Here is a 26759-nt window from a genome sequence, read left to right on the forward strand (position 1 = left end):
TAATATCAATGTAGTCATTTACCAGTAAGTGAGTACCTTTGTGAGCCTTGTATGTATAGTCGCTAATTTAGAGTGCACTTATACCTGGTTATTAAAAATGATTCTCACCAGAGTTATATATGTAATACCAGATAGATGTGTATACAGCCTAAGGACAAGCTAGTTTATTTAGCTCTTAGTATGTCACCATATGGCCTGATTCGTGCAGACAAGTCTAGTTTCCTGTAAATAAACAGGTCTGTTTTTCATGTATCGGATGGTGTCTTATACCGATGTAATGATTTTACCGTGTTACCAACTGAACAGACCATGTGTGTGTATATATATTACTTTCAAACACACTGGTATCTGGTTATACAGAATAATTCTCATTGAGAAAATGACCAGAGTACAGAGTGGATGCTTCCGTCTCGGAGAATGATTGATTGAGCAGACTGATCCTAGAGTGGTATAAATCTATATAGACCCTATCTAGCCATAGTCAATGTTGAGCAGCATAAATGTTTAGAGAGAGAATCAGTGTGGTATGTGAGTGATCACACATATAACGATGTAGGTCATCGCCGATAAGTCAAGCACACAAGCGTGTATAACCTCATGTAAATAATGTGCCTACCACTTGGTCTGTTGGTGGTAATTACAGCAAAATAACTATGTACACAATAGAACATATGATACAAAGTTCTATGATTCACTCTGGGGGTTGTCTTAATCATCATTGCCAGCCCATAAACCTTTAAGTAACCAGAGTCTATATATAAGTATACAATGTATCAACCACGGACGCGCTGAACAATGCAGCCGCGACCTACTGTACTACAGACAGGTATGCTGCACGCTTTTTCAAGGTGGCGCCACCTCTCACCTAGACGCATTTAAATAGCCGCTCATTGCAATGGTGATGCGGATGCGTCTGGAGCTTCAGTCCCATTTATCATGCGGAACAGGAGTATCTCAATAGATATGTTTGTCATAAATTCATAAAGATGGCCAGATGAGTAGTCTATCGTGACTGAAGAATGTGAAACTTTCTTAATAATAATGATGTTGTGTTCATTACAGATACTTAGTGTAGTAAAATATCTAAGAAAGATAGGGGAGAAGATGTGATGTTATACATATTGTGCATATTATCGGTACCCCAATTGGGCACTGTATAAGTGTAAACTCAAACCTGTTGTGACCTACTACCTGATGATGTATAGATACACTGCAGAATACGTGTATGCTTAGTGTAAGAGAATTAATCTGTAATTATGTTCGTTAATATACAGAAGCAGATGGTCACGTGATCAGATGACCATAAGTCTATAGGTCCAAGTTTAACAGGATAAATATAGACTGGGGGGGGTGGTTTGATGGTAAAACCAATGTAATACATGTAGATAGCATGATATAGAACCCCAGTAGAAAAATTCATCATAGGTGGTGTGTAGATGAAGATGAAGGATTAAGACACTAGATCCTTTGATGATATTAGTCTCGAGTGTAGAGATAGTAGCCAGGGTTTAGATGAACAGGGAAAACATAAAGCCCTCATTAAGTCCCTGAGGAAATAGGGTTCCCAATGTAATGTGACTCTCTCTTCAGTAATTCTTTATTCCAGTTGCCACTTCATATGGTCTCATGGAGGTGGTGTGACGATGAGCTCACCACAAACAAGGCGTGACCGCGAGGCCGAGGTGGGGATTTGATAAATGCCAACCCAGAGCGCATCTGGAGTGTAGATAGGTCGAGGTAGCCGGGTCAGGGTAGGAGAGGTCAGGATTGTCAGTGATACTTGCTAAGGTCTGGATTGGAGAGGTATGGATCATTGCAGGTACTTTAGCCAAGGTCGGGATTGGAAAGGTGCGGATCGTCGTGGGTAAGCCGGGGTCAGGAGCGGAGAGGTACGGATCGTCGTTGGTAAGCCGGGTCAGGAGTGGAGAATGCGGAATCCAAAAAACAAGCAAGGTCAGGCAACACAGTACAAGACAGGCAAGGCTCAGACAGGAGGCAGGACTGCAGTGAACACAGCGCAGATACACAAGGTTATGCTCAGCATATAAAGAGAACAGTCCAATGCTTTAGAGCATGCTCAGGAGTATGCCTGGCTGTGTTTAGCTGATTGAGACAGCACAGGTGTATCCCTTTAGACAGAGGAGTGAGGAAGCTTCTGCGTGCGTGCACAGGTGCCGCGCAGAGCTGGTGTGCGCTGCGCGGTGATGACGTCACAGCGCGAGCGAAGCCTGGAGGCGGGACCAGGGGGAACGGTATTTAGTGCCGTGTGCGGTCTGCGCGCACCCCTAGAAGGAACGCTGGTATTCGCTGGTCCGCGAGATGCGCTGGAGGAGGCAGAAGAGGCAGGAGACCCGATTGCAGGTCTAGGCAGGTAGGGAGCGCGCCGGGGAGGACGCGAATGACGGATCCTTCTGCTGACCCCAAAGGCAAAGGGTTTTCATAGACGTCAGCCTTATTATGTCAAGAAAATATACGGTGATGTACTCTCGACGCAAAACGATTGTCAGCCAAACCATCGAACCCGCAGACCACTTCCTCACATACGCTTCGATGACTCTGCCGCCGCTGTCCCGGAAATCTTCAGCCCGTCTTCTCCACCCCTCGTCCTTGATGCTGCCGCCGCCCTCACGGAAACCCACAGGCCATCTTCTCCAGTTCTATCCGACGACGCTGCCTCTGAAATCCACGGGTCACTTTCTCCTTTGCTCTTAGACGACTCTGCTTCTCGCCCGGAAATCCAAAGGTCACTTTCTCCATCCCTATTTGACGACGCTGATGCTTCTCCTCTACCGGATATCCACAGGTCACCTCCTCCACTCTTCTTCGATGTCGCTGCCGCTTCTCTCCATGGAACCCCATGTCATCCTCCGTTGCACCCATCCCCCCAGATGTTCACACGCCATGCACAAGAAGCAACTCGTTAGACCGGATGCTGAATGGGATAACTGTGGATCTCCCCGGGAACTCTATTGTGCTGGCAAAGATAGATCTGCTTCTGGAGACAATGCTAAATGTGGAGCAACGGATGCTACAAATGGATCAACGGATGCTACAAATGGATCAACGGATGGATCGACGGATGGAGAAGATAGAGGCTGACATAGCGGGCATACATTATTTGCTCGGTGTTAATGCCCCTGTTTCCCTGACGCTGGAGCAGGAGGGTGACATGGATGTGATGAATAGGACCTTCGACCCCCTTCCATCACCAAGCGCACCCCCTCCACCAGAATATGCAGTGTACATGTATGCTCTCAAGTCGTTTATAAGTTACTAATAACAGTTTAGGAAGTATGTGTAGATCAAACCTGCACGGTAGCGGCTCAGACCGGCACTCAGCGTTGCCTCTCACTCACAACCCGACGGAGATGCGTCATGACGTCAGCCTTTTGGTCCCGCCTCCCACCTGACGCACGTTTCGCGGAGGCTTTGAAAAAGCCGCTTGACACTATATTCTTGTGATATGAGCAGAAGCTTTCAGTATGTTGTAGCTGCTGGTTTTAAAGTAGCAGTTTACGAGATACTAAGTATCTGCTACTCATGCGGCTCTCACCCCACCCATGGATAGACTGCTCCTCAGTAACCACTTTGTGATTCAGTAACAGTGCAGCTCTTTAGTCTAGTATAGGAGGCTATAATTTGATACGGGCTTAGACCCGTGCCTCAGGGCCACGCTAACACACTTTGTGGGCCATTATACACTTTTTTGCTCTGTGATACACTACATTTAACGTGTATCTCGTAGCTATTGTAATTATTGAGCTAAAGTAGTGCAAACATTGACTGTGTGACTAGTGTTTGATTTAATGCACTAGATTGATTGATTTATTTGGCTGCATATCTCCCTTGTACCGATTGTGGTTTTCTGTGGGAGAATCCATATATATGTGTGTTTTTTGTATTTAAAGTGTCGAGACGGTCAGTCCTTAGTACCTGTCTAAACAATACAGGTTTTAATTAATTATCCAGTGCTGGACTTGGGGATCCTTTGATAAGCTATTGTGAGTTATCTCACTACTATTAAGTACTTACCTGCTAGCTATTTTCCCCTTGTTACAGTTTATGTGTAAATGTCTGTTGGTTTGTTTTATATGTTGGGTTATTGTTGTTCACCAATAGTATTTGTTTAGTTGTATCACCATTTATTTTAATCATTATAATTAAGTATTAAATATTAACTTTTATTCATCATATCAATCATTACAATGAGTGCATGTTAAAGGGTGTTTCTTTTTCTCATATTTCATTATTACCCCCACTCCCCCTTTGCACCTTTGTTTTCATTTATTAGTCTGTACATTAGGCTGAAGCGAGAGTCACTTCCATCCCTCCCCTTTCCCTTTCCCTACTCTACCATTGTTCTACTCAAGCAGGACCCAGGAACTTAGTCTCTTGCAAGAGACACACAGTACACCCCACAAGGTATACCGATACAGTCCCCTCAAGAACCCAGTGCAGAGACACTGTCAGGCTGAGCTGTTCTAAGACACACGCTAGTACAATTTGGGGCTTTCTCATACCTCATACTTCAGAGAGATGGCAGAATGTCTGCACGCATCAAAGGGTTTTCTTTCTGGCCTCTTCATATCTGGCTGTTATGTGCAAACTGCTGACACTCTATTCCCTTGGAGTGTGAAACCCAAGAGGTTTCCTGGCTGACAGGCTGGGAGGTGTGAGAAGTAGCCCCCCTTACACAAAAGAGTCCTCTCAATATTGACTACTCCTTTTGATGATCCCACCAACTGGCTTCATTACCCCTACCACTGTATATACAGTATATGTCCACTGTTACTGTTCTTGTGTGGATGTTATTGACAACATAGATATATGCGTGAAGGACTAATTACTTAGCACCCACCTACTTTTTTAATCGGGGGGATTCTACCCCTAGCACTGTATATATATACACACACACATTATATATATATATATATATATATACCACAATTATTAAGGTTATGGTGGATAAAAAAAGTGACTGTGTGCTCATTTGCATGTCATTTCCCAGAATCCCTTGCTGCAGTGGAATCGCTGTGTGCTGGGTGATAATGGGGAAAGATAGGGTTGCAGACCTGTCTAAGACATACAAATGAACATACAGAAATATTTACAGTTGCTATATATATATATATATATATATATATATATATATATATATATATATATATATATATATATATATATATATATATATATATATATATATATATATATACAGTGTTCGACAAATCACCCAAAAATCTACTCGCCCAACCAAAAAATCTACTCGCCACCTAGTCCCGCCCCAACCCCACCCCTAGTCCCGCTCCCAACCCCACTTTAAAATAAAATATATAAATAAATTACATTTAATAAATTCCTAGTCGAATAACATTCGTTTTTGACGTGTGTGTGTGTGTGTGTGTGTGTGTGTGTGTGTGTTGGATCTAGAAATAAAAGCCAGACGTGAATGACAAGTTTCCTGAACCCCTTAACCAGTGTCTGGACGTCCCCGCTTCACAATATCTAAAGCAGCAATCCTGCCTGGGATCTTACCTGATCCGCAGTCCCTCAATGTCCAGGTACCCTTATTCCTGCTATGTTATACATTGGAGGGGATGTGTTCCCTACCTGTCTTCTGGGTTAGTGGGGGTTCCGATGTTTCCTGTGTGAAAGAGTCAGATCTGGAAGAAAGCAGTATAAGTTATTTCAGTGTAGTATAGGGCAGTTAAGAGTGTGGGGGAGAGAGACAGAGAGAGAGTGTCGGGGAGAGAGACAGAGAGAGAGTGTGAGGGAGAGAGACAGAGAGAGAGTGTGGGGGAGAGAGACAGAGGGAGAGTGTGGGGGAGAGAGACAGAGAGAGAGTGTGGTGGAGAGAGACAGAGAGAGAGTGTGGGGGAGAGAGAGAGAGTGTGGGGGAGAGACAGAGAGAGTGTAGAGGAGAGAGACAGGGAGGGGAGAGAGACAGGGAGGGGAGAGAGACAGGGAGGGGAGAGAGACAGAGAGAGGAGACAGAGAGAGGAGACAGAGAGAGGAGAGAGAGAGGAGATAGGGGGGGACTGACCATATACACACACTCCCATATACACACACACCCATATACACACACACACACTCCCATATACACACACACTCCCATATACACACACACTCCCACATACACACACACTCCCATATACACACATTCCCATATACACACACACACTCCTATATACACACACACTCCCATATACACACACTCCCATATACACACACTCTCTCATACATACACACTCTCCCATACACACACACACACACACACTCCCATACACACACTCCCATACACACACACACACACACACACACACACACACTCCCATACACACACACACACACACACACTCTCCCATACATACACACACACTCTCCCATACACACACACACACACACACACACACACACACACACACACACACACACACACACACACACACACACACACACACACACACACACACTTTCTCTCCCATATACACACACACACACTCTACACAGACGGGGGGGGTCGGAACAGAGGAAAGGCCGCGACCAGCACCACCACCCGCTCCCCCCTCACCTCCCGCGCAGGCAGCGGTAGCGCCGGGGACAATGGTTCGGGGGAAGAAATCCCCCACTACCACCTCCATGCAGGCAGCGGTAGCTCCGGGCACGTTGGGGGGTATCAGAGGGAAGCGGGGACCTGAGGGACATCCCCGCTCCCATCTCCTGCCCCGCGGTCTGTCACACGGTGACAGGGGGAAGCAGGGACCTGAGGGACTGTCACGGGGGGATGGCCGGGGAAAGGAGAACATCCCCGCTACCACCTCCATAACTACGGGCAGCGGGAGCGCCGGAGACAGGGGGTAAGGCACAGATAGTACTTACTGTGTCCTCCATGGAAAAAAATGGCCGCTCGTTGGGGGCGGGCTCATATAGAGCCTGGCCGCGCGCCCACAAAGCCTGAGAGCGCGCGCCAATCAGCTGTCAGGTAGGGGGATTTTATTTATTTATTTATTTATTTATTGTCAGAGCGAGCAGGGAAATTTAAAAAAACAAACACGTGTGCTGCTTGGGCCAATATTTACTCACCCGGAGGTTCAATCCCCTCGCCCTGGGCGTGTAAATGTATATGATTGTCGAACACTGTATATACTGTGGGCTCTCCATTCATTTTTATTCACACTGATACACATACACACTCTTTCTTCACTTGCTTTCAGGAACCTTTTGACACCTCTAGTCATAAAACACATCCACACCGGGGGAAGGAACAGCACAGATAACATTCCAAGAGACACTGTTTTTAAGTATACCTTTTGCTTCATTCATTGTAACATCGCCGGAAGAAGAGATCAGTGTATCTCGAAAGCTCGCACAAATAAAAGCATTTCGTTAGCCACAGAACGGTATCATCTATTTATTTTTTGATTATTGAAGCTCGGCTAACACGGTACTGATACCTCTACATATTATATATATATATACAAAACACAAAGCATGGCACACCGCTCACTCTTACATTAAACAATCTAAATATATTTATTTCTAGTGTCTATTTACTGACACATATGAGTGCCACCAATGTACAGTAGTTACTAAGTATAACAAATTGATTGAGCCCGTGAAAGAGTCACAAGATCAATCAGAAGGGTACATTTTAGGTGCACATCACAATAATAATTTTTAATTTTCCATGAATTACATATAGTGAAAACCAAGGTGAAAAAATAATAATCCAAAGTGATAATAAAATATTATTAAAACTGACACGTAGTGTTTTCTGCTGTTTCCAGCCAAACTGTATGCACACAATAGTGGTTGTGACTTAGCAACACTGTGAGGTAAGATGTTGCAATATGTTAATAACAATTGTATCCTCCTGCTATATATAATAAAGTTAACTTGTAACTCTCACAGACAGTAAAGTTGAAGTCACTCATACACTTACATTACTAGCACAGTTCCATAGCATATAATGATAGATATTCTTTGAATCACAATAGAGTAGTATATAAGCAGGTCGTGCAGCAATAAGGGAAGTATAATGTTAATCAGAGTAATGAGGATGCACATTTGAATAGTGGGAGTCCCTTAGCAACTAAACTGCCATATGAACGCTGTTTGCTATCAAATAGCACAGCTCCAACATCGCTGTCAACTTGTACTGGGAGTCCCTGTATCTAGTGAAATGCTGTACACACAAATTTGTTTATAATATATATATTCACTGTTACTGTTCTTGCGTCGATGCTATAGGTTAAATAAAATTGTATTATTTTGGCCATCTTTGACTTTTATTGGTATCCGTCCTCCTACAGTGATAGGAGCGGCTATTATGGGTAATTTGTACCTGTTTTCCTTCTAATAGCATATCTATTAAACAATTGTGTTTATCTAACGTATAATACTGGACTGAGTGCAGCAAATAGGGTTCTTTTGGGTGACTCTGTTATCACCCTTTTTGGCTTCATTAGACATGCAAGGAAGGGTTGTCACCTGGCCAGCTGTTTCTCCATTAGAAATGCAGGAATAAACTTATGACCAAGGAGGCGCGAGCTTCCCCCCCCCCCCCCTCTCCTATGAACCTTCTACATAAAGACATACAAATAACAAGAGGACACATATATGGAGGTAAAAGGCCGCGGCTTATTTATTAACACCAATGGGGATAGCGTACCACCTGTCCGCGCCAGAATGCTCAGAGCTGTGCAACGCAAAGGGGGCACCCGGAAGTACGTCCCGGTGACCTGCCCCCTCGCTTCAAAACCCCCCGATAACCAGCCCCGAGCCACTTCTGGGGGACAAGCACCTACCCCCCCCCAACTGCCGCCACCAACGGGCCTGTTTAACCTCCTTAAATCAGACCCGTACCGCCATACCTCTTATGACCTCTTCCAAACCTTCCTGTAACTCATTATTAAACATGTCCACCCCCACATCCGACAACTGTACCCCAACTTCCCTAAACCATCCACCCAATTTAAAACTAAACTGCGGGTGACGAATGACCCAACCCCCACATTGAACCACGAAATTCCCCACCTTCCTGTTTAACCTCTTCCTCTTCTTGTTAACTCTCCCCGGGATACGCGCACCTTTCCAAACAAACCTGCATATTATCTCGGACCAAACTAATTGCACCCCTGGCCAAAACGTTAACATGCGCGCCAAATCTTGCTTAATCTGCTGAAATAAATCAATCGACCGCAATTTTGCCACATCATTACCCCCAACATGAATAATGATGATGTCCGGTGCCCTCCTACCCCTGGCCCTAGAAATTAACAGCAGAAAAAGCCATCCCCACCGCGTCCCTCTCATCCCCCACCACGTTACCTCCACCTGCTCCATACTCAACCCTAAATTCTTTCGTAGGGGCGCGAATTCGCCCTCTTCCCCGCCCAGTGTACCATTGAATCTCCCACGATCCAAATTACCACGAAATCTGAGGAGGCAAAAACATGGTGGGAAAAAAGAAAAACAACGGCAAAGTGTTTAATCTAGCACAACATTCTCCCCTACCAAATCCGGCCTGATGTATGTCCGGTAACTGTCTGACTTCCAGCGCCCAATCCTCCGTATCTTTGCTACCGCGAGCCCAACGCGTGCTGCTTCCGTCGCTGCCCCAATGCGAAAAGAATGCGTTCCATACTGCCCCCCTTCTAACCCTTGCTGCTTGAGACACATCCGAAAGACCCGCAAATATTGAAACCTTGACAATGCCCCCCCGTTCTGGTGCACTAACAGTGGACCTCCTTGTTCTGGCCTAATGGCCAAATAATCTTCCAACGCTTTTACTGGGCACACCACACTTCCAGGCAAGCCCTTCAATAAGATCCACGCTCCCTTTCCTTTCTGATCCGTTTTAGACCTCCGTACCAGCAACCTCACCAAACCTTCTCCTAAACTTACGTCAGCCCGCGGCAAGCCACCCCCTCCTTTCTTGGATACACAAACCAATTCCCCTGCTCGCAGAGCTGCAAAAAATGCTATGATGAATGTGACCTTAAAAAGTACTGCCTCAAAACTGGAAGAGCATACCACGTCTGTGGCCCGCAACAAACCTTCCAAAATTACCGGCGTCACTGGTCTTCTGCCATCCCTGCTAGTTATCCCTTTAACCATGCCTGCTAGCACCTTCCTTACCACAAAACACTTGGACACATCAACCCTACCATTCAGCCTAAGGAAGAACGATATACCCGCCATCTTTCTCCCTTTGGATCCACCAGCTAAACCCTTTTCCCTCAAACTCATCATGTGACCCAGCAAAATGTGTACCTCCGAGATCTTTTTTCCAGCCAACCTTTCCGCCTCCCGAAATTCTCGCCAAGCAGCCACATAAGCACCCCACGTACCCGGGGCGAGAGACGCCTTGATTAAATCAATCACACCTCCGTTACCAGATCCCACAAGACTGCTGGGCACCGTTCGCCCTGGGTCTCCGCCCCCGGTGCCAACCTCCGAAACAGCTCCATCTGCAAACGTGATAATGCATCAGCAATGTTGTTCTCCACCCCAGGAACATGCCTAGCCTTGAAACCTATATTAAGCTGTAAACACCGTAACACAAAATGCCTCAACAGAACCAACACTGGTGGGGACCGTGAACCAAAATTATTCACAGCCTCCACCACACCCAAGTTGTCGGACCAAAACGTCACCTCCCTGTTAGCAAACTTGTCCCCCCAAAGATGTACAGCCACTAGTAAAGGGAAAAGTTCCAAAAATGTCAGATTCCTGATAAGCTGATTCCCTCGCCAATGCTCTGGCCATTCCTCCGCACACCAAGCTCCATTAAAAATAGCTGCAGCTCATCGTTCCACGCTGGACGCCCCTTCCACAACGTCCTTCCGTTGTAACTCTGTAAGAATTCTTGCCACACCGCCAAATCCTTCCGAATATCTGTTGTGACCCGAATGAAATGGTTGGGACGCCTTACCCCCGCTGTAGCTGCTGACAAGCGCCTGGTAAACACCCTTCCCACAGGCATAATGCGAGCTGCAAATACCAAATGGCCCATCAAAACCTGAAACTGTCTTAATGAGGCCTTCCTAAGAAGCATGAAATCCTTTATCATACTCTCCAAACAACTAACTTCTCAGGAGGTACCTATATTCCCTGTTCACTGAATCAATTACTATGCCCAGAAAACTGAGAGTGGTCGTGGGTGCCACTGTTTTTTCATTCGCCAAAGGAACCCCAAATTCGCGCGCCATGGCTGAAAAATGAAAAAGCCACCTTGCGCACAAATCAGACCCCTGCGGACCAACGAAAAGGAAATCATCCAAATAATGTAAGATCCCTGCTGCCTGCACCCTTTTGCGGACCCCCCACTCCAAAAATGTGCTGAATATTTCAAAATAAAAACAAGACAATGCACAACCCATAATTAAACAAAGGTCAACAAAATAAAGCCCTTCCAACATACAGCCCAATAAATGAAAACAATCTGGATGTACCGGCAAGAGTCTGAAAGCTGACTTAACGTCAGCCTTCGCCATCAATGCCCCCTGCCCCATCCTTCCCACCAAAGCCGCCGCTTGATCAAAAGTGGCGTAGCTTACGGAGCATAAGTCCCTATCTATCCCGTCATTAACTGACGACCCTTTCGGGTAAGACAGATGTTGAATTAACCTGAAAGCCCCCGCCTCCTTTTTCGGAACCACTCCCAACGGTGACACCCTAAGATTTTTCAGGGGCGGGGAAAGGAAAGGACCCGCCATTCTGCCCAACTCAATCTCTTTATCAATTTTTTTCTTTTGCCACATCCCCATTCAACCTGACCGTCTTCAAATTCCTCTCGCCCCCCGATCCCTCCTGATACTCAAAGGGGATCCTGAATCTTTCCTTAAACCCCTCTCGTAATAAGCTAGCTGCCCGTCTATTGGGGTATTTTTCCAACCAAGGCGCCATTGCCTCTGCTGAAACTGGCGTTCCCGCCTTCCTGAACAGCCTGCTGTCCTGCTCCATTGAAACCCTTACTATCTTTCTTATAGCACTTTGATTTGGGATGCTGACCCCCGCACCCAGTGCAAGTATGTTAGAATCTACAATTCTCAAAATTGCATCTTGACTCGTTGTAACGCCAACATACCCCCGACTGCTTCCCACCTGCACGCCCTCTCCCTGATGTGCGCACCTGAAAATGTTCCCGCCAGACCCCTTTGAGGCTATTTGACCCACGAAAGGACGACCCCCCGTGTTTCTGAAACGCTTTTCTAATCGTATCCTGAATACTTAAAAGCGCCGAGCATAAATGCGGATCCTTTTCCCCCGCAACGCCCGCCAAAATTCCAAATGCCTGCGACCAATTACTGAACGTGCGAGGAAAAAGACACTTTTCCACATCCTCTCCACACCCAAAAACACCTGAGCCAAATCTCCACCAACTGTTCCACGGTTGCTCCCCCCGTCAAGCACTGAATCTGACCCCCCCTGCCGCTCACTTGACTTGCATGCCTCCACTGCTTGCTTAGTGGATAATAACGTTGTCATCGGCAATAAAGCTAACTGAACGCCCTTAACCACTGCACTAATCATTCTTGCCTCGGCATCGCCCGCTAACCCCAACTCCAACACCTGTGGCCCAGGGGAGCTAACAATGCCCGGCAAGGTAACACCCTTATTCCCAAACAAGCAACTCTTTTTCACTTACCCTTCGATGCCCCAGTCCCCGGCGGTGTTTTGAACCGCCTGTCGGGACCTGCCCCAAGACTCTTGTCCTCTAAGCCTCTGACAGCAAGCTCAACCCGAGGCCCGGACCGCTTGCGAGCCGTGGACGACGTACCAGCGCCACGAAGCGAGGTCGACCGCGTCCCGGCCGTTCCAGATTTACCTGTAAATGAGAAAGCAAATATTAAATCCCCAATTAAGCTAACCTTTATTCCTGAATAAACTCTTTTTTTTTTTTTTTTTTAAAGGACCAATCCTTTACCTACGTTCTCTTCTAGGCTGGGACCAAACCCCCCAACCTCTTTTTTTTTAATTTTTTTATTTTTATTTTTTTATTACCAACCATCCTTTTCCAGCCTTCCTTTCACCAGTAACCGGCTATGGCGAGCATGTCGGCCCCCTCCCAAAATCCCCCTCTTTTTGTTTTTTTTTTTTTAGGGGAGAAAGGGAACACTTAGCCACCTACTGCTCGCCTCCATCCATGCTCTTGTTTTTTTTTTTTTTTTTTTTTAAGGTTGGGACCCATGTCCCACCCCTGTTTTTCCAGGGACCCATGTCCCACCCCTGTTTTTCCAGGGACCCATGTCCCACACCTGTTTTTGTGGGGACCCATGTCCAACACTTGTTTTTGTGGGGACCCATGTCCCACCCCTGTTTTTCCAGGGACCCATGTCCCACACCTGTTTTCGTGGGGACCCATGTCCAACACTTGTTTTTGTAGGGACCCATGTCCCACACCTGTTTTTGTGGAGACCCATGTCCCACCCCTGTTTTTTCCAGGGACCCAATGTCCCACACCTGTTCATGTGGGGACCCATCACCCAGGCTCCTCCCAAAAGTCACCCAGCCTTCAACCAAATAGGCTGTGATTTCCAAAAACTCCGCCATGACATACCCTTCTGAACCACCAACGCTTCCCGTGCTCTGTAATTAGGACCCCCTTCATCACTTGATGATGGCCACGCCTCAGCGCAGGTAGCATGGGAACCGCCCTGTCCTCTCGCGTCTTCACGACTGCCCAAACTTCCTTGATCACTCCCAGCTTTCAGCACTAGTGCACACATCTGTTTTTGAAACCATCCTTCCTCATAGTTGTGTGCCTCCGCCAAAAGCTGCATGGTGCTGACCTGAAAGGACATCGCTACTAACGCTGTAATTTTATCCAATGGCTCGTCAAACACTGGTTTAATTCCACCACCTAAATCCTGCCAGCAAACTACTCTTGAACTCTTGCGTGGCCGATCTTCCACGAAAACCAGTTCACTTGAATAGACTTAGAAACCGCTCTAAAGCTGTAATAACATAAAATTCCCGCATTAATGCTTATATCTTTAGCACCTTAACACCCCCACCTCCATCCATTAGCGCTAACATCCAACCAACCATTGCTGTAATTTTTTTTTTTTTTTTTAAGTATGGTGTCACCCATGATACCAAAAACCTTAGCATTGTCTTCCATTAACCACAACCAAGACCAACCTCAAAAGGCTTATATATTTTTTTTTTTTTTAAACTTTTTTTTTTTTTTAATATACATTTTTATTTATTTATTTCATTATTATTATTTTTTTTTTTTTTTTTAATGGACAGCCCCACCTGACCACCTCCCACTGTTTAAAAGAGTGGAAAAGAAAAAAGGGGGTGGGAAGGAAGAGGGCCAATATCTCCCCAAGGAGGAGGGAGGAGGGGGGGGGCAAAAGCCCACCATTCCAGCCATACCACCAACAGCCCCCTCCCCCAGCCGTAACAACAGCCTTGCCCCCAGCCCCCCCCAAAAACCCCCCACCCCCTGATCATCGTCAGGAGGCGGAACTACATGACACTCAAGTTTCCTTGCCATTAGCCCAACCGCACGGCTAAGCGTGGGCTGGGCGAGCCTCTCTTTCCCCCCCCAGCCACACAAGCGGCCATAATAGGAGGACAGGAACAGGGCTCGCAAACGGCGAACTCGCAAACCTCTTCCTCCAAGCCGGTGCGCCATCTTCGCGCAACAGCCCAGGTAGGAGTCACTCTCCTCGTCATTCTCCCTCCTCCCCCCGCCGCTGCCACCAATAGAAAACGCATGAAAACAAAAGGCAGGACAAAAAACCTATCCTTCCCGAGCACCGGCACAACCGGCAAAAACACACGGGGGGGGGGCGGAGGGTCCCTCAACATGAGGAAGGAAGGGAGGTCCCACGCAGGAAAAAAACAACAGCCTTCTTGCAATCCCCCCCCCCCCCCCCCGGGCACCGGCAAAACCGGCAAAACACACGGGGGGGAGCCGGAGGGTCCCTCACCACGAGGAGGGAAGGGAAAATCCCTCACCCCGGGAGGGGGGCCCAAATCAAAACCACTTAAAACCTACTAAACACAGGAGAAGAGAGGAGAGTGTCCAAACAGTTGAAACGCCAAGGAACAAGTGACAGTTGCTTGTTCCTTGGCTCTATTTGAAAAACTAACTGCCCCAACTGCCTTCTCCGATCGCGCACGCGACCAACAGCCTAGCTGGTGGGGGGGGGCCGCACCCCCCGGTCAATAGCTGTAGCCACCCATGCGGGCTAGGCCAGCTCTATAATGTCCACTTTTCATTACTAGGGTGAACCCTGAACCCCCTAAGGATTAGGATTCATGGGGATAACCTGTCCTACTGGCTCCCAGGGTCCCCTATTGGGGAACCCTGGTGGGGAGTTTCTAGGACGTCCGGAACCAAAGTTAGGGCCACTTAGCAGATTGGTGCGTTTCAGGGGAAGGGATATAACACTTATTCTGTTCAGAAAAATAATAGTTTTTGGATTACCAGGAAGGGGTTCCCTGAGACTCTGGATTTTGCCCAAGAAAGGTTCGCCCCTTCTAGCAAGGTGTGACGGTACTATTTGTCAGCCCCAGCGGTTCCAGAGTTATAACCCCAAACAGGTTACTTAGGGAATGGGTCCAATCCCATTTAGCCTACAAACAATACAATAAAAACACATAAGAAGGGACAGGAACATACATTAGCAGGGGGAACACAGCAATAATACATGTATACACATGTTCCCATGATGTGCAACCCAGACATACCATAGCACCCCACGTCACAGTGATGTTCACACGTCTTATGTTTGTTCACCAATATTTTATTATGCATACCGTATTATAGGTTACGTTTTATTAATATAACTAATTCACCCATCACTAGACGTGAGTGCTTGTCTATAGGGGCTCTTTTCTTGCTTAGGCAAGGACTTGTTTATTCTTGTACCCTTCGCTCCTAGCACCACTCCATATATTAGATTGTAGCAAGAGCTTTCACTACCTTTCCATTGTCAGTAGCTGCAATGACAAATAAGAGCTTATCTTGCATTAAACGTGGTATGTATAGAAGGCGAGTAAAGATAATGATGCCACTGTATAAAGCATTATACGTTAAACATTATGGAACTACAAAAAGTACAGAGAAGAGCCACCAAATGAATCAAGGGGATGGAAAATCTGACTTATAAGAAGAGGATAGCTAAATTTGATTTGTTTACGTTAGAAAAGAGGCATCTGAGAGAGGATATAATACCTATACAAATATACAGTATTCAGGGTCAATACAAGGAGCTTTCTAAAGATCTATTCATCCCAAGGGCCGTACAAACGACACAGGGTCATCCCTTAAGGTTGGAAAAAGGAGATTTCTCCAGCAACAAAGGAAAGGGTTCTTTACAGTAAGGGTAGTTAAAATGCGGAATTCATTACCAATGAAGACTATAATGGCAGATACAATAGATATATTCAAACAAAGGTTGGATATCTTTTTAGAAAGGTATACAGGGATATACCAAATAAGTAAACATGGGAAGGATGTTGATCCAGGGAGAAATCTAATTGTCATATTTTCGAGTCAGGAAGGAATTGATTTTTCCCCTTATGAGACATCACTGGATGATGTTTCACTGGGTTTTTGTTTTCCTTGCTCTGGATTAATAATACCGTAAATATATATATATAGGATAAGTATCTGTCAAATAAATTTAACATTGATTGAACTTGATAGATATGTCTTTTTCAACCTGAGCTACTATGTAACTCACTTTTCTGCTTCTTATACATTTCTTCCCTGCTCTAGGTACAGTATGGGATTTTTTTTACATACAATATAAATGTGGGTATTTGTACTGTTCCACAATAGGAATGAGTACATTGCACTGTTTTTCTGGCACCCTGTGGTTGGAAAAGGGTTCTCTATTAGCCAATTCAAAAATGTACTGACTGTTTCACAATAAGTTTGTCCACATCCCTCCTATTTTAAGCACTTACTGACTGTGACACTTTAGACCTCTGTAGCTACCTAGTTACTAACTGCTTACTGCCTTGGAAAAAGGTTTGAGGATTAGAACTATGCAGGTATTTTTCTACAACCCAGTAATACATTTTCTCTACTTTAATGCATCATACCAATGAATATTGTTGACACTTTTTAGACATGTACTGTAAATGTGTGTTGATGAACCAATCAGTAAAGATGATGCCATGCATCATAGCGAAACAATCCTTATACATTGGGTCATACAGTAGGTAATTGTATTTCTCTCTCATGCTGGAGCATTGCATGATGAACCACACTAATCCTGTGTTAAAAGTGGGTTGTTTGCTTTTGCTTCATCAAACATTCACTTCTCTGGTTAATATCATCTGTAATAATGGTTCCTTTTTTTTCCCCGCAGGTAAAAAACTAAACTTGAAAGTCCACATCAATGCTACTAGTGACACCCTCGTCATGAAGTTTCTCAGTCCAAATCCAAATATGAAACTTGAAGGGTTTATTCTGGGATATGGGAGCAATTTCTTCTCAAACCAATATATCCAGTGGCCAGAAAATGGAAAGTCCTACATAACAGAAGTTGGTAAGTCTTTATTTTGGTTTTGTTTCTTCTCATTAAAGTCCTTATGTGATAACCCATGGAGACTAATAAGAGTGCCGTAATGGTATTGCAGAGAATAGAGCAATTGTACATTAAATCGCTGTTCAGGCTTATTGAATGAGACCCACAGAGCTTGTGGTTGAAAAAAAACAAAAAACTATTTGTCTTTTATTAGAGAAAATGCTTGTGCAAAACTACATTGTTAAAAATTATACTTTATGAAAATATGTAAGTAATACTTTAAAAGAATTGAGGGGGTCCTCCAGATTTGGAATATTGAGTGGTCTATTTAAGTGTACCGGCTTAAAAACCAGTGCTAGAACTGCACTAGATTTATCAAAGGAAAAGAATACCAAGGTGAAAGTGGGGTAAATCTGGTACAAGAAAGATGCTATAACAGAAAATAATCGTATTGCTTTTAATGGTATTTTTTCCTTTGATACATACAGAGGAGCTTCTTTTGCTACAGTATTGCAGTACTGCAGCTATGATACAGACTTCCAATCATTTGATTCCTATTCTTTGAGAAATATACTGTAGTCATGTATGTTGCTTCAATTTTGTGGCAGTTCTCGTGAGGAGCAGTGGCAGATTTCCCATTAGGCCGGGGCATAGGGCGGCAACATTTTGGGGCGGCAAAAATGTCTGTCCCCATATACATTTGCTGCACTCCCGGGCCTATCGGACCTGATGGGAAGTCACTAATATATGCCGGGCGCCTCCTTGCTGTCTCCTTTTTGCCGCCCTCCTCCTCTTTCTGATTTGCAGCATCAAATGACGCGGTGGATGTCACCAACGTGGCGTCACACAGCGTCTCGTTGCTATGGCAACGTAACATCGCGGCCTCAAATGACATCATGGCGTCGCGTTATCATGGGAACAAGCCGCCGTGTGACGTCACTTTGGTAAGATCCGCGGCGTCATTTGACGCTGCGAATTGGAAGGAGAGCGGCAGAAAGGAGGCGGCCGGCATATGTAAGTGCCTAGGGGAGGCGGTTTTCGAAATCCGCCGCTGGTCAGGAGATTATGATACATAGATCCCTTTGTACCTTGTTTATTAATTATTTTCTGCGGCTGTAGGGGGATATTTTTTTTAAGTTTTCCTATTTTCAATACGGACATCAATATTACCACATTTTTCAAAGACACAATGCCACACAGAAAGCACTGATATTTCTTTCCTTAACAATCTGGTGCTGTTTGCATCAGTCTTGCTATACTTGTGCAACTAGGGATAAAGAAACATGCTTGTTTTATGACACAGCTACCAAGTGAGAAAAAGTCTTCCAAAAATTTGCATGTTAGAAAATCTTCCATAACAAGGATATGGTGGGCCAAGAAAAGACAACTCATTACTGAGCTCTGAAATCTGTGTTCTTTTCATTCAATGAAGTTTATACAATCCTACTTGCCCACAGTTGTACTTGTATTCTTTTATTTAATCTCCTAAACTGCCTAGATATCACGCTTTTCCGGGCAGCCGTTCCAATTTCCGTCTGTGGAGCATTATCATAGTGCTGAGGTTGAACACATCCATATTGTGCTGTGTAGCATTGAATTCACTCTCAGCTACTTAACAAAAAAAAGGAAACAATACATTCACCACGTTTAACCACAGGTAATAATAGGGCAGTTCAACAGAGCTCCGTTGTCAGGGCAAATAACTTGGCGTTACCTAAATTGGTAAAAGACGTAAGTTTTCCCTGAGTTTACCAGGTATTCACAAAGCTAATTATATGCAAAAACAACCGCCATTAGTTATCTCATTAGAATAGTCTTAATGCCATGTTAAGTTACTGTAGCACTGCCTTGCGTTAACATGACTCGCGTTCCGCCTGTCTTCCCTAAAGGTGGCGTTAGCTCCATCCAGACACTGAAATATGGAGAGAAGAGAGAGATACCTGGGAGATATGCTAATGAAGTATGCAAAGTATATTTAAATGCTTCAGACACCCCACCTCTTAAAAGATTTCCATACTGCACCGACACACTTTATTCGAGCAAATACCCGGTATGTACCTGGCAGATACCTGCAATGCGCCGCTCCTCACCTCTGACAAGCCCCGTTGCATTTGCCTTCCCAGCCTGGGTTCATACCTGGCTGATGGGCGGCTGATCTGTTAAATGATAATGATTAGGATTTAATAGGCTGCAATGCTTCGCATGTCTACCAGATGGCATAAATTCATGAATTGTAATGCAGTATATATATATATACTGTGCAGTATTGCAGCCAGCGGGAATAAAATGCTTCAATCCCTGCCTGGAAAATAACTCAATGCACTCGGGCAGAAAACAGTTACAAACCTCAATACACCCGGGTATACCCGAATTCGTGGGACTAGCCCAGCTCGAATAAAGTGTGTCGCCAGTGTATCTTTCCAAAACCTATATTGGCAAACTTAAGGCCCCTTGGGATGAACCACCTCCAATGCTCGATAGCCCCACTGTCACAGCATATTTTGTAGCTCTACTGCTCACAGCTGTAAATCATCATACTTGTGGACACACTCCTGTCTTCCTTTAAAAGCAGAGCGCTTCCAGGTTTGAGCAGTAGAGCTGTAAAGTGTGCTGTGACTGTTGAGTTTTTCAGTATCTGACATAGTTCATTGCTGCCCTGAATAGCAGAGGTTGTGGGTTCTGATCCTGTTGGGACCGACACTAGTATCCACTGCATCACAAGGGGTCTGTATAGGTCTTATGTAAATCTTTTAGGAGGTGTGGGATGAGTCATTTAAATATACATTGCATATTTCATTACCATATCTCCCAGGTATGTAAGGCAGAGGAACGCAAACTTTTCAGTCTGCGCCCCCTGCCTGCTCTACCCCCTGCTCGCGTCCACTCCTTACCTTGTCTCCGGCATCAAATGACGTCACTGGCTGACGTGACATCCATGGCAACGTGACCCAGCGGCGTCATTTGGTGCGCGTTGCCATGGCGACACGTCACCGAAGAGTTGGTAAGGGAAGTTGCAGAGGCCTCACGCGATCCCCCGGCATTTAATTTAAATGTCTTTGGGAAGAGCGTGTGGCCTCTGTAACCGCCGTGGCCCCCCTGGAAAATCTTGTGCCCCCCAGTTTGCACTCCCCTGATGTAAGGTACCAGCACCAGTGTTTCTCCATATGTTATTTGGAGGGAGGTTTGAGGGGATATATATGGAATCTACTAAAATAGGTCTCTCTCCCCCCTCTGGCAAAACCCATATTTTAGTGTCTGGTGGGAGCTAACATCCATTTTAGGTAGTACCTACTGTCAATAGCGTCAGATTCAATCCCTGTGTTAACCTGAACAGCCTTTAGGGGGATATGCTATGATAGGGGGAAAGCCTCTTTTGCATATCATTAGCACTAACGACTGGTACAAAAATAACCATACTGTTATATAAGGAGCAGCACTGGGTTAATGTCATGTTATTTGCTTTAGTGTATAGGCCTTATAATGAACCTAACGTTAGGTTAAATAGCCTAATGGAGCTTTGCGGATCTGCCCTAATGTTTCCTGGTGACATAACTGTGTAATTATCAGAACTTATTTTGCTACAAAACAATAATAAACACTATATTTTTGTTACTGAGCTGTATGAACTTGTAGTCAGTGCTACACCTGAGGCTAGATTTACTTCTCTCTGAATGCGGAACGTATTGCCAGTAATTGTACAAAAGGAAAACACTGGAACAACCAGTCTGCCAATCATATATGTGTTCACAAAGATACTTTTCTTTAGGCTTATGATATTTATTGAATGTAATTAACAAATTAGGAATGTATGGGGCTGTTTACGACATTAGCTATTACTGTTAATTAGACACATTGATCCCCAGAATTCCTGTTTAAAGGTGTAAATCCTTCTAGCACCAAAGGAAAACAATAGCAGTGCAATGAATCACAGGCTAAATCTGTGTGATTGTGTTAGTACCAAATCAGACTATTTTAAAACTATTTTAAATTTCATTCTTTGTAGGACTGTTCTCTTGGCAACATAAAGGTTGGGATGCATGTCTCGTCTTTTAGCTACTCACACCTTTTGTGGGATGTCACTGTGCATTGAGTTGAAAATGTCCTCACAAATCACAAGAAAATACATACTCTCCTTCTCGTGTCTTGCTTGGTCCATTGGGTGTGCAGGTGAACGTACACAATGTCATTACTCAAGAAGGGAACAATTGGCACAGAGGTGGATGAAACGTTAAACAGATGGTACTCGTACTGCTGCTTGTATCTATCTGAATATTTTTTTAAAGAACACAACAAAGTTCAATTGCAATCTACTTAACTCAACTATATTAGTAATACAGTATGTTTAAATATATATTTTAGAACTGCCCCTTCAAATTGGTAGTTCCTCTTGCCTTGTCCGATTTCGTTTTATATTTTCTTAGTGGCTTTACTTTTATGTTTCCATTCATTTCACTTACTCCATTGTTAAATCCCCTCGCGTTATTTTGAGAGAAATAATGATTTGAACAATTGGGAGTTTCTGAAGACTCTTTTATGAGTCGGCTCCACTTATATTTTTAATTGCTTAAGAATTTGCCTTCGGATAGCTAAGAGCATAACTTGAAAGAGATGGATTTTGAGCTTACTCATGAGGGAAGGGGGACACAAATAAAATAAATCTCTTAAAGTGAAATTGGTAAAAGGAAAGTTTAAATATTACCTATCAGGATCATATTTTATTCTCTGATTGATTGTAGAAGTCAATTACTAGTTGGAGTCAGAAGTTCTGGTTCAAGAGAATTTGAACTAACTCACAGGTTGGAGACAATTTGCTATTTTGCCACTGTATGTCTCTACAGTACATTAGGAGACGTAGGGGCAGATTCATCAAGAACCAGTATGGGTTTGCACACCCGATCCAACGTTGACCCCTATTATAGGAGCTAGCTGTACCTTCAAACTGTACCTATTTAGCAGCTACACTCCATGTTTTAGATTCTCTACGACCAGCTGTACCTATTACATTTTGTGGGTATTGTAAGTTGCTAAGGGTATTGGACTTTCATAAGAATTTCATCCAGCCTTAGAGGTACTATAGTGATATATATATTTTTGTGCAGTATGAGCGTGCTGGATTGAGTGTGCTTATATCCACTTTGCTGGATCTAATTGAGACATGGCACATTAAAGATAGATTAAATTAAATGGTAAATTACACCTAATGTTTCAATAATGATCATTCACAAATTAACTATATAGACTTTAAGAAAGTTTTAGATGGATGATTGAATTTAAAAATTCTTTATTTTTTTTACCCATTTGCATTGTATAAGTTTGATGTGCATACCAGTGTTTCTCAACCCAGTCTTGGAGAAACCCCAGACGGACAATATTTTAGGACTTACCAGTCACAGTCATACATATTAAAAGTGCATACATACTGTATATACTTGGGTATTTATAGGTTATTCTTGAAATCAAGACCTTCCTAAACACTACTCAATTCCTTATGTGGAAATGATATGGCAATCAAATCTTGTGGGATTTGCAAGCCAAAAGGAAGTGACATCATCATCAAGTTTAAAAAAAAGAAAAAAAAACTATACAAAAAAAAAAGGGGGGGGGGGGGTGGAGTGTACTAAAGACGGTACCGCGGATGAGCCCGCCCCTTCACTCGCGTGCAGTGCAGTGTGAGGTGGTGCAACTAGGCCTTGTGTCCAATCAGGGACTCTGACCTGGTTCCTGCTTTTCCAGTACTTAAGGGGCTGCACTACCAAATTCAGCAGTTTTGCCTCTACCCTTGAGAGAGGCTGGTCTATCCCAACAACTGTGCAGGGCTCTGCTAGTTTGTACTCCCTCCCTTAGGGGAGTGGAGTGGGAGACTATTCTTCTTACTTCACCAGGGAGTAAGGGAAGAGCTAGGACTGCTTCAGGTGCCAAGGAGTGAAGGTCCAGGGTACATCCTGAGGGTGAAGGCCCTCAGAACTGCCTGCTGCTGTGAATGCTGTAAGATCTGCAGTGTGCAATAAAGTGTGTTCCTATTTTACTATACCTTCCTGCCTGCGACTGCAATCTATCAGCGGAAGGGTAAAGAAGTTCTCCTGCCGGGATTGTCCCCCACATCCCCGGGGACTGCAAGAGATGGAGGCGCTGTCACCGTGAGCATGAATCAGTTATTACCCCAGAAGCCTGTTCTGACCTCCCCCACCTCCATGCGGGAGACTCAGATCTACTGTGAGCCAGCAGGTATGCACCACCACACTCCATGTAGCAGAAAAATCTCCCGGGGGGGAGGGTGGGGGATATGTGTTACAATTGTAATGAATATATTATTATAGGAAAACTGATGTTTCGGCTGCCTGTGCAGCCTTTTTCAAGTGATGCCACTTCCCTTGACAAAGGCTGTACAGACAGCCTAAACATTGGTTTTGTCTAATAAATGTATTTACCAAATCAAAAGTACCCTGATTCTTCTTTGTCTGGATCACTTACACGGATAGCAGCGGGTCTTACCTGGCTTCAGGAGCACCGGTATTAGTTTTGCTAGTATATTTTTTCTCTGGTCTACAACATATTCCCTATTTTTTTCATGTCTGGGTTTTCACCAGACTGGTGTGAACAACAGAGAGATGCAGTCTTGAAAGTGAACTCAATGCAAACTTTATTTTATACTGTAACAGTCACATACATGCAGTAGTAATCATGGCAAGCTCTCTTGCTGGCAGTCCTAGTCTATGCCCTGGTCTCCTCCAGACTGTCCTAGTTCTCCTTGAACATTAGCTAAGAACCAAGCCCAGCCTACAGTATTTCTAGACTGGACAGAAAGAACTATGCAGAACCTTTATAGTGTGCTAGGAGCACTAGAATGACCAAATATGTCATTGTCATTTTCCCTTGTGTGTCACTGTGTTAGAAAAATCTTGATTCAGTTCAAGAGAATCTAGTCACTTCATAGTAAAAACTGTAACATACTTTTGTCAATCAGATGGTGTTCTCTCCAATATGTCCCTGAAGGAGATGTGTGCAGATGTATGCAATGGAGACCGTTTTAAGGTCTAAACTAAAATGAAGCTTTATTGCGCCTGTTCCTTTAACATGACAAAAACATTCAAAATAAACAAAATAAAGGCCTACTCCGCTTTTGAGAATTTCTACACCTTTACTCCGTCCCTTTCTAACTGGGTGGGTAGCTAAGCTAGTTATCACCCCCAAACATATATACATATACAGTAGATATACAACAGTCCAAAAGGAAAATCTCTTATCTGTTTGTTGCAGCCTCTCTGCTCTCCTGGGCAGCACCCTTGTGTGCTATGGCAATGTCTGTGTCCAGGTATAGTGGTCTGGTCCCCTTGGCTTGCTATCAGCATACAGTCCTTCTGCAACTCAAGACATCTGTTCCTCTGGTCAGACCTGGTTGTGGGCTAAGACAGGGGTGCGCAAACTTCTTGCGCTACGCCCCCCTGTCTGGGAGCCGCAGCATTTGCGCACCCCTTTACAAGGACTCGGCGTCAAATGACGCCGCGGGTCATGTGATGCCACAACACGTGACGCTGGCACGTCTTTTGACACGTTGCCATGGCAACACGTGACATCACATGACCCCGTCAAATGACGCCACGTTGCCATGGGGACGCATCGCCGAAGACCCGGCCGACACCAGGTAAGGGAGTTACAGAGGCCTCATGCCTAAACCCGGCATTGAATTTAAATGCCATGGGGAAGAGCGCAGGGCCTCTGTAACCTCCACTCCCCCCCCTAGAAATTCTCCCGCCCCCCCGTCCCCCCCTGGGGGGCGCCAGTTTGCGTACCGCTGGGCTAAGGAAATCTTCTTCCTGTTTCTCAGAACAGGCTTTTTCTAACACCTCTTAATCTTAACACGTCTTAATCAGCCAGGTGGAGTCTGATTGCCTGTGCAATTAACCAGCACACTGCTGGATTTAGAGACAGTTTTTCTCAACAGTGATAAGTCATTGTAACAGTCCACCACATTCCTTGCTGTAAATGAGCCACTTTGGAATATAAAAACTCTGATCAGTTTACTGCTTTCTGAAAAAGGCTTTACTATGCTCATATAATTTACTTTAATACTTGTCTACCGTTCTCCAAATGGGAAATAAGTCCAGGGTATCAACATTACAGGGGCAAAAGGAAACAACAGGGAAAGTTCTCAGGAAGGTACTCAATCAAATGTCAGTGTTCTCATATTGTTGGATGTGTTTGTGCTCACTGAATTTTTACACATACAAAATATGTTTTAATGATTTACAATGCTATAGTTTAGTAATTAGATTTGCATAATTGTCAAAGTCCAAGTTTAATAGAAAATCTATGAATTTAAAACGTAGGCCCATATTTACAAAAGGATGTTATGCCTGTGGAGTGAGTTTACAAGCCCCTACGGATATCTCCAGTCAGTCTGTGTATCGAGACTGCTGGGTGCTTATTGACATTTCGAGCGACGCTCAAAAAACCTCTGACAGCCGTCATTGCTTTGCGGCGTGTCGCAATTTGGGCGGAGAACTCGAACTGCTAACCGTACGACGGCTCTGACTGTTCCGGTATTCACCACGAACATCCACAAAAGCCTGCAGACGTGAGAGGGAAGTCTCCTGTTGTCGGCACGATAACAGCCACGTATACCCAGGAATCCATTCTGAGGGTCCAGCTGAGACCAAGAGATCCTGCTGTCGTTGAAGTGCGGTGCTGGGTAACACATGACATAAGTGCATGAAATGTCTACTATGATCTGACTTGATGTACGCAGATACCTTACCACTATTATTTTTAATTACATTTGGAATATACTTCACTATATGCGTTTGCGCTTTTGTTTCTTTTGTTTCACTGTCTCCAGGGGTGCTGAGCCACTCCGGTTGATACAGCTGCAGATGCTATTTCTTAACAATTAGAGGTTGTTGTCATTTTTATTTTATCACATAGGTGATTCATATATGGGTTAACTATTTCTAATTCACAATAGAGAATAACACTAGAAGCGCACTGTATTTTCTCTCTCTCAGCCCTTGAATACATTTGCCTAGAAATGTACTTCACAAATAGAGTCTCCCTTAAATGTGCCCAACAGCAAGGAAAATCGAATTGAGAGAAAGGGTATAAATGTACAGTATAAGGCACACCGAAACATTTCAATTCAGCAACAAGCTCATTGACGTTTATTTGCATCATGTCAAGCAAAAGAACCCAGTTAAAAAGAAACTTTGAATTGATATTACAAATAGCTTTTTTTATTTATTATTTAAACGATGTTTTATG

General features: G+C 44.5%; 1 protein-coding gene across 45 annotated transcripts in view; it reads left to right on the forward strand.

Annotated features, from left to right (window-relative positions):
• The window catches only part of ABI3BP (ABI family member 3 binding protein), a 425352-nt gene that overhangs the window by 105442 nt on the left and 293151 nt on the right, over nucleotides 1-26759 (forward strand). For all 45 annotated transcript variants that reach the window (XM_075590134.1, XM_075590143.1, XM_075590151.1 and 42 more), the window contains exon 2: nucleotides 17346-17525. In XM_075590134.1, coding sequence (XP_075446249.1) covers nucleotides 17346-17525 — 180 coding nt within the window. The remainder of the gene's footprint in view (nucleotides 1-17345; nucleotides 17526-26759) is intronic.

This window comes from Ascaphus truei, chromosome 3 (assembly GCF_040206685.1).
Source record: "Ascaphus truei isolate aAscTru1 chromosome 3, aAscTru1.hap1, whole genome shotgun sequence".
NCBI lineage: Eukaryota > Metazoa > Chordata > Amphibia > Anura > Ascaphidae > Ascaphus > Ascaphus truei.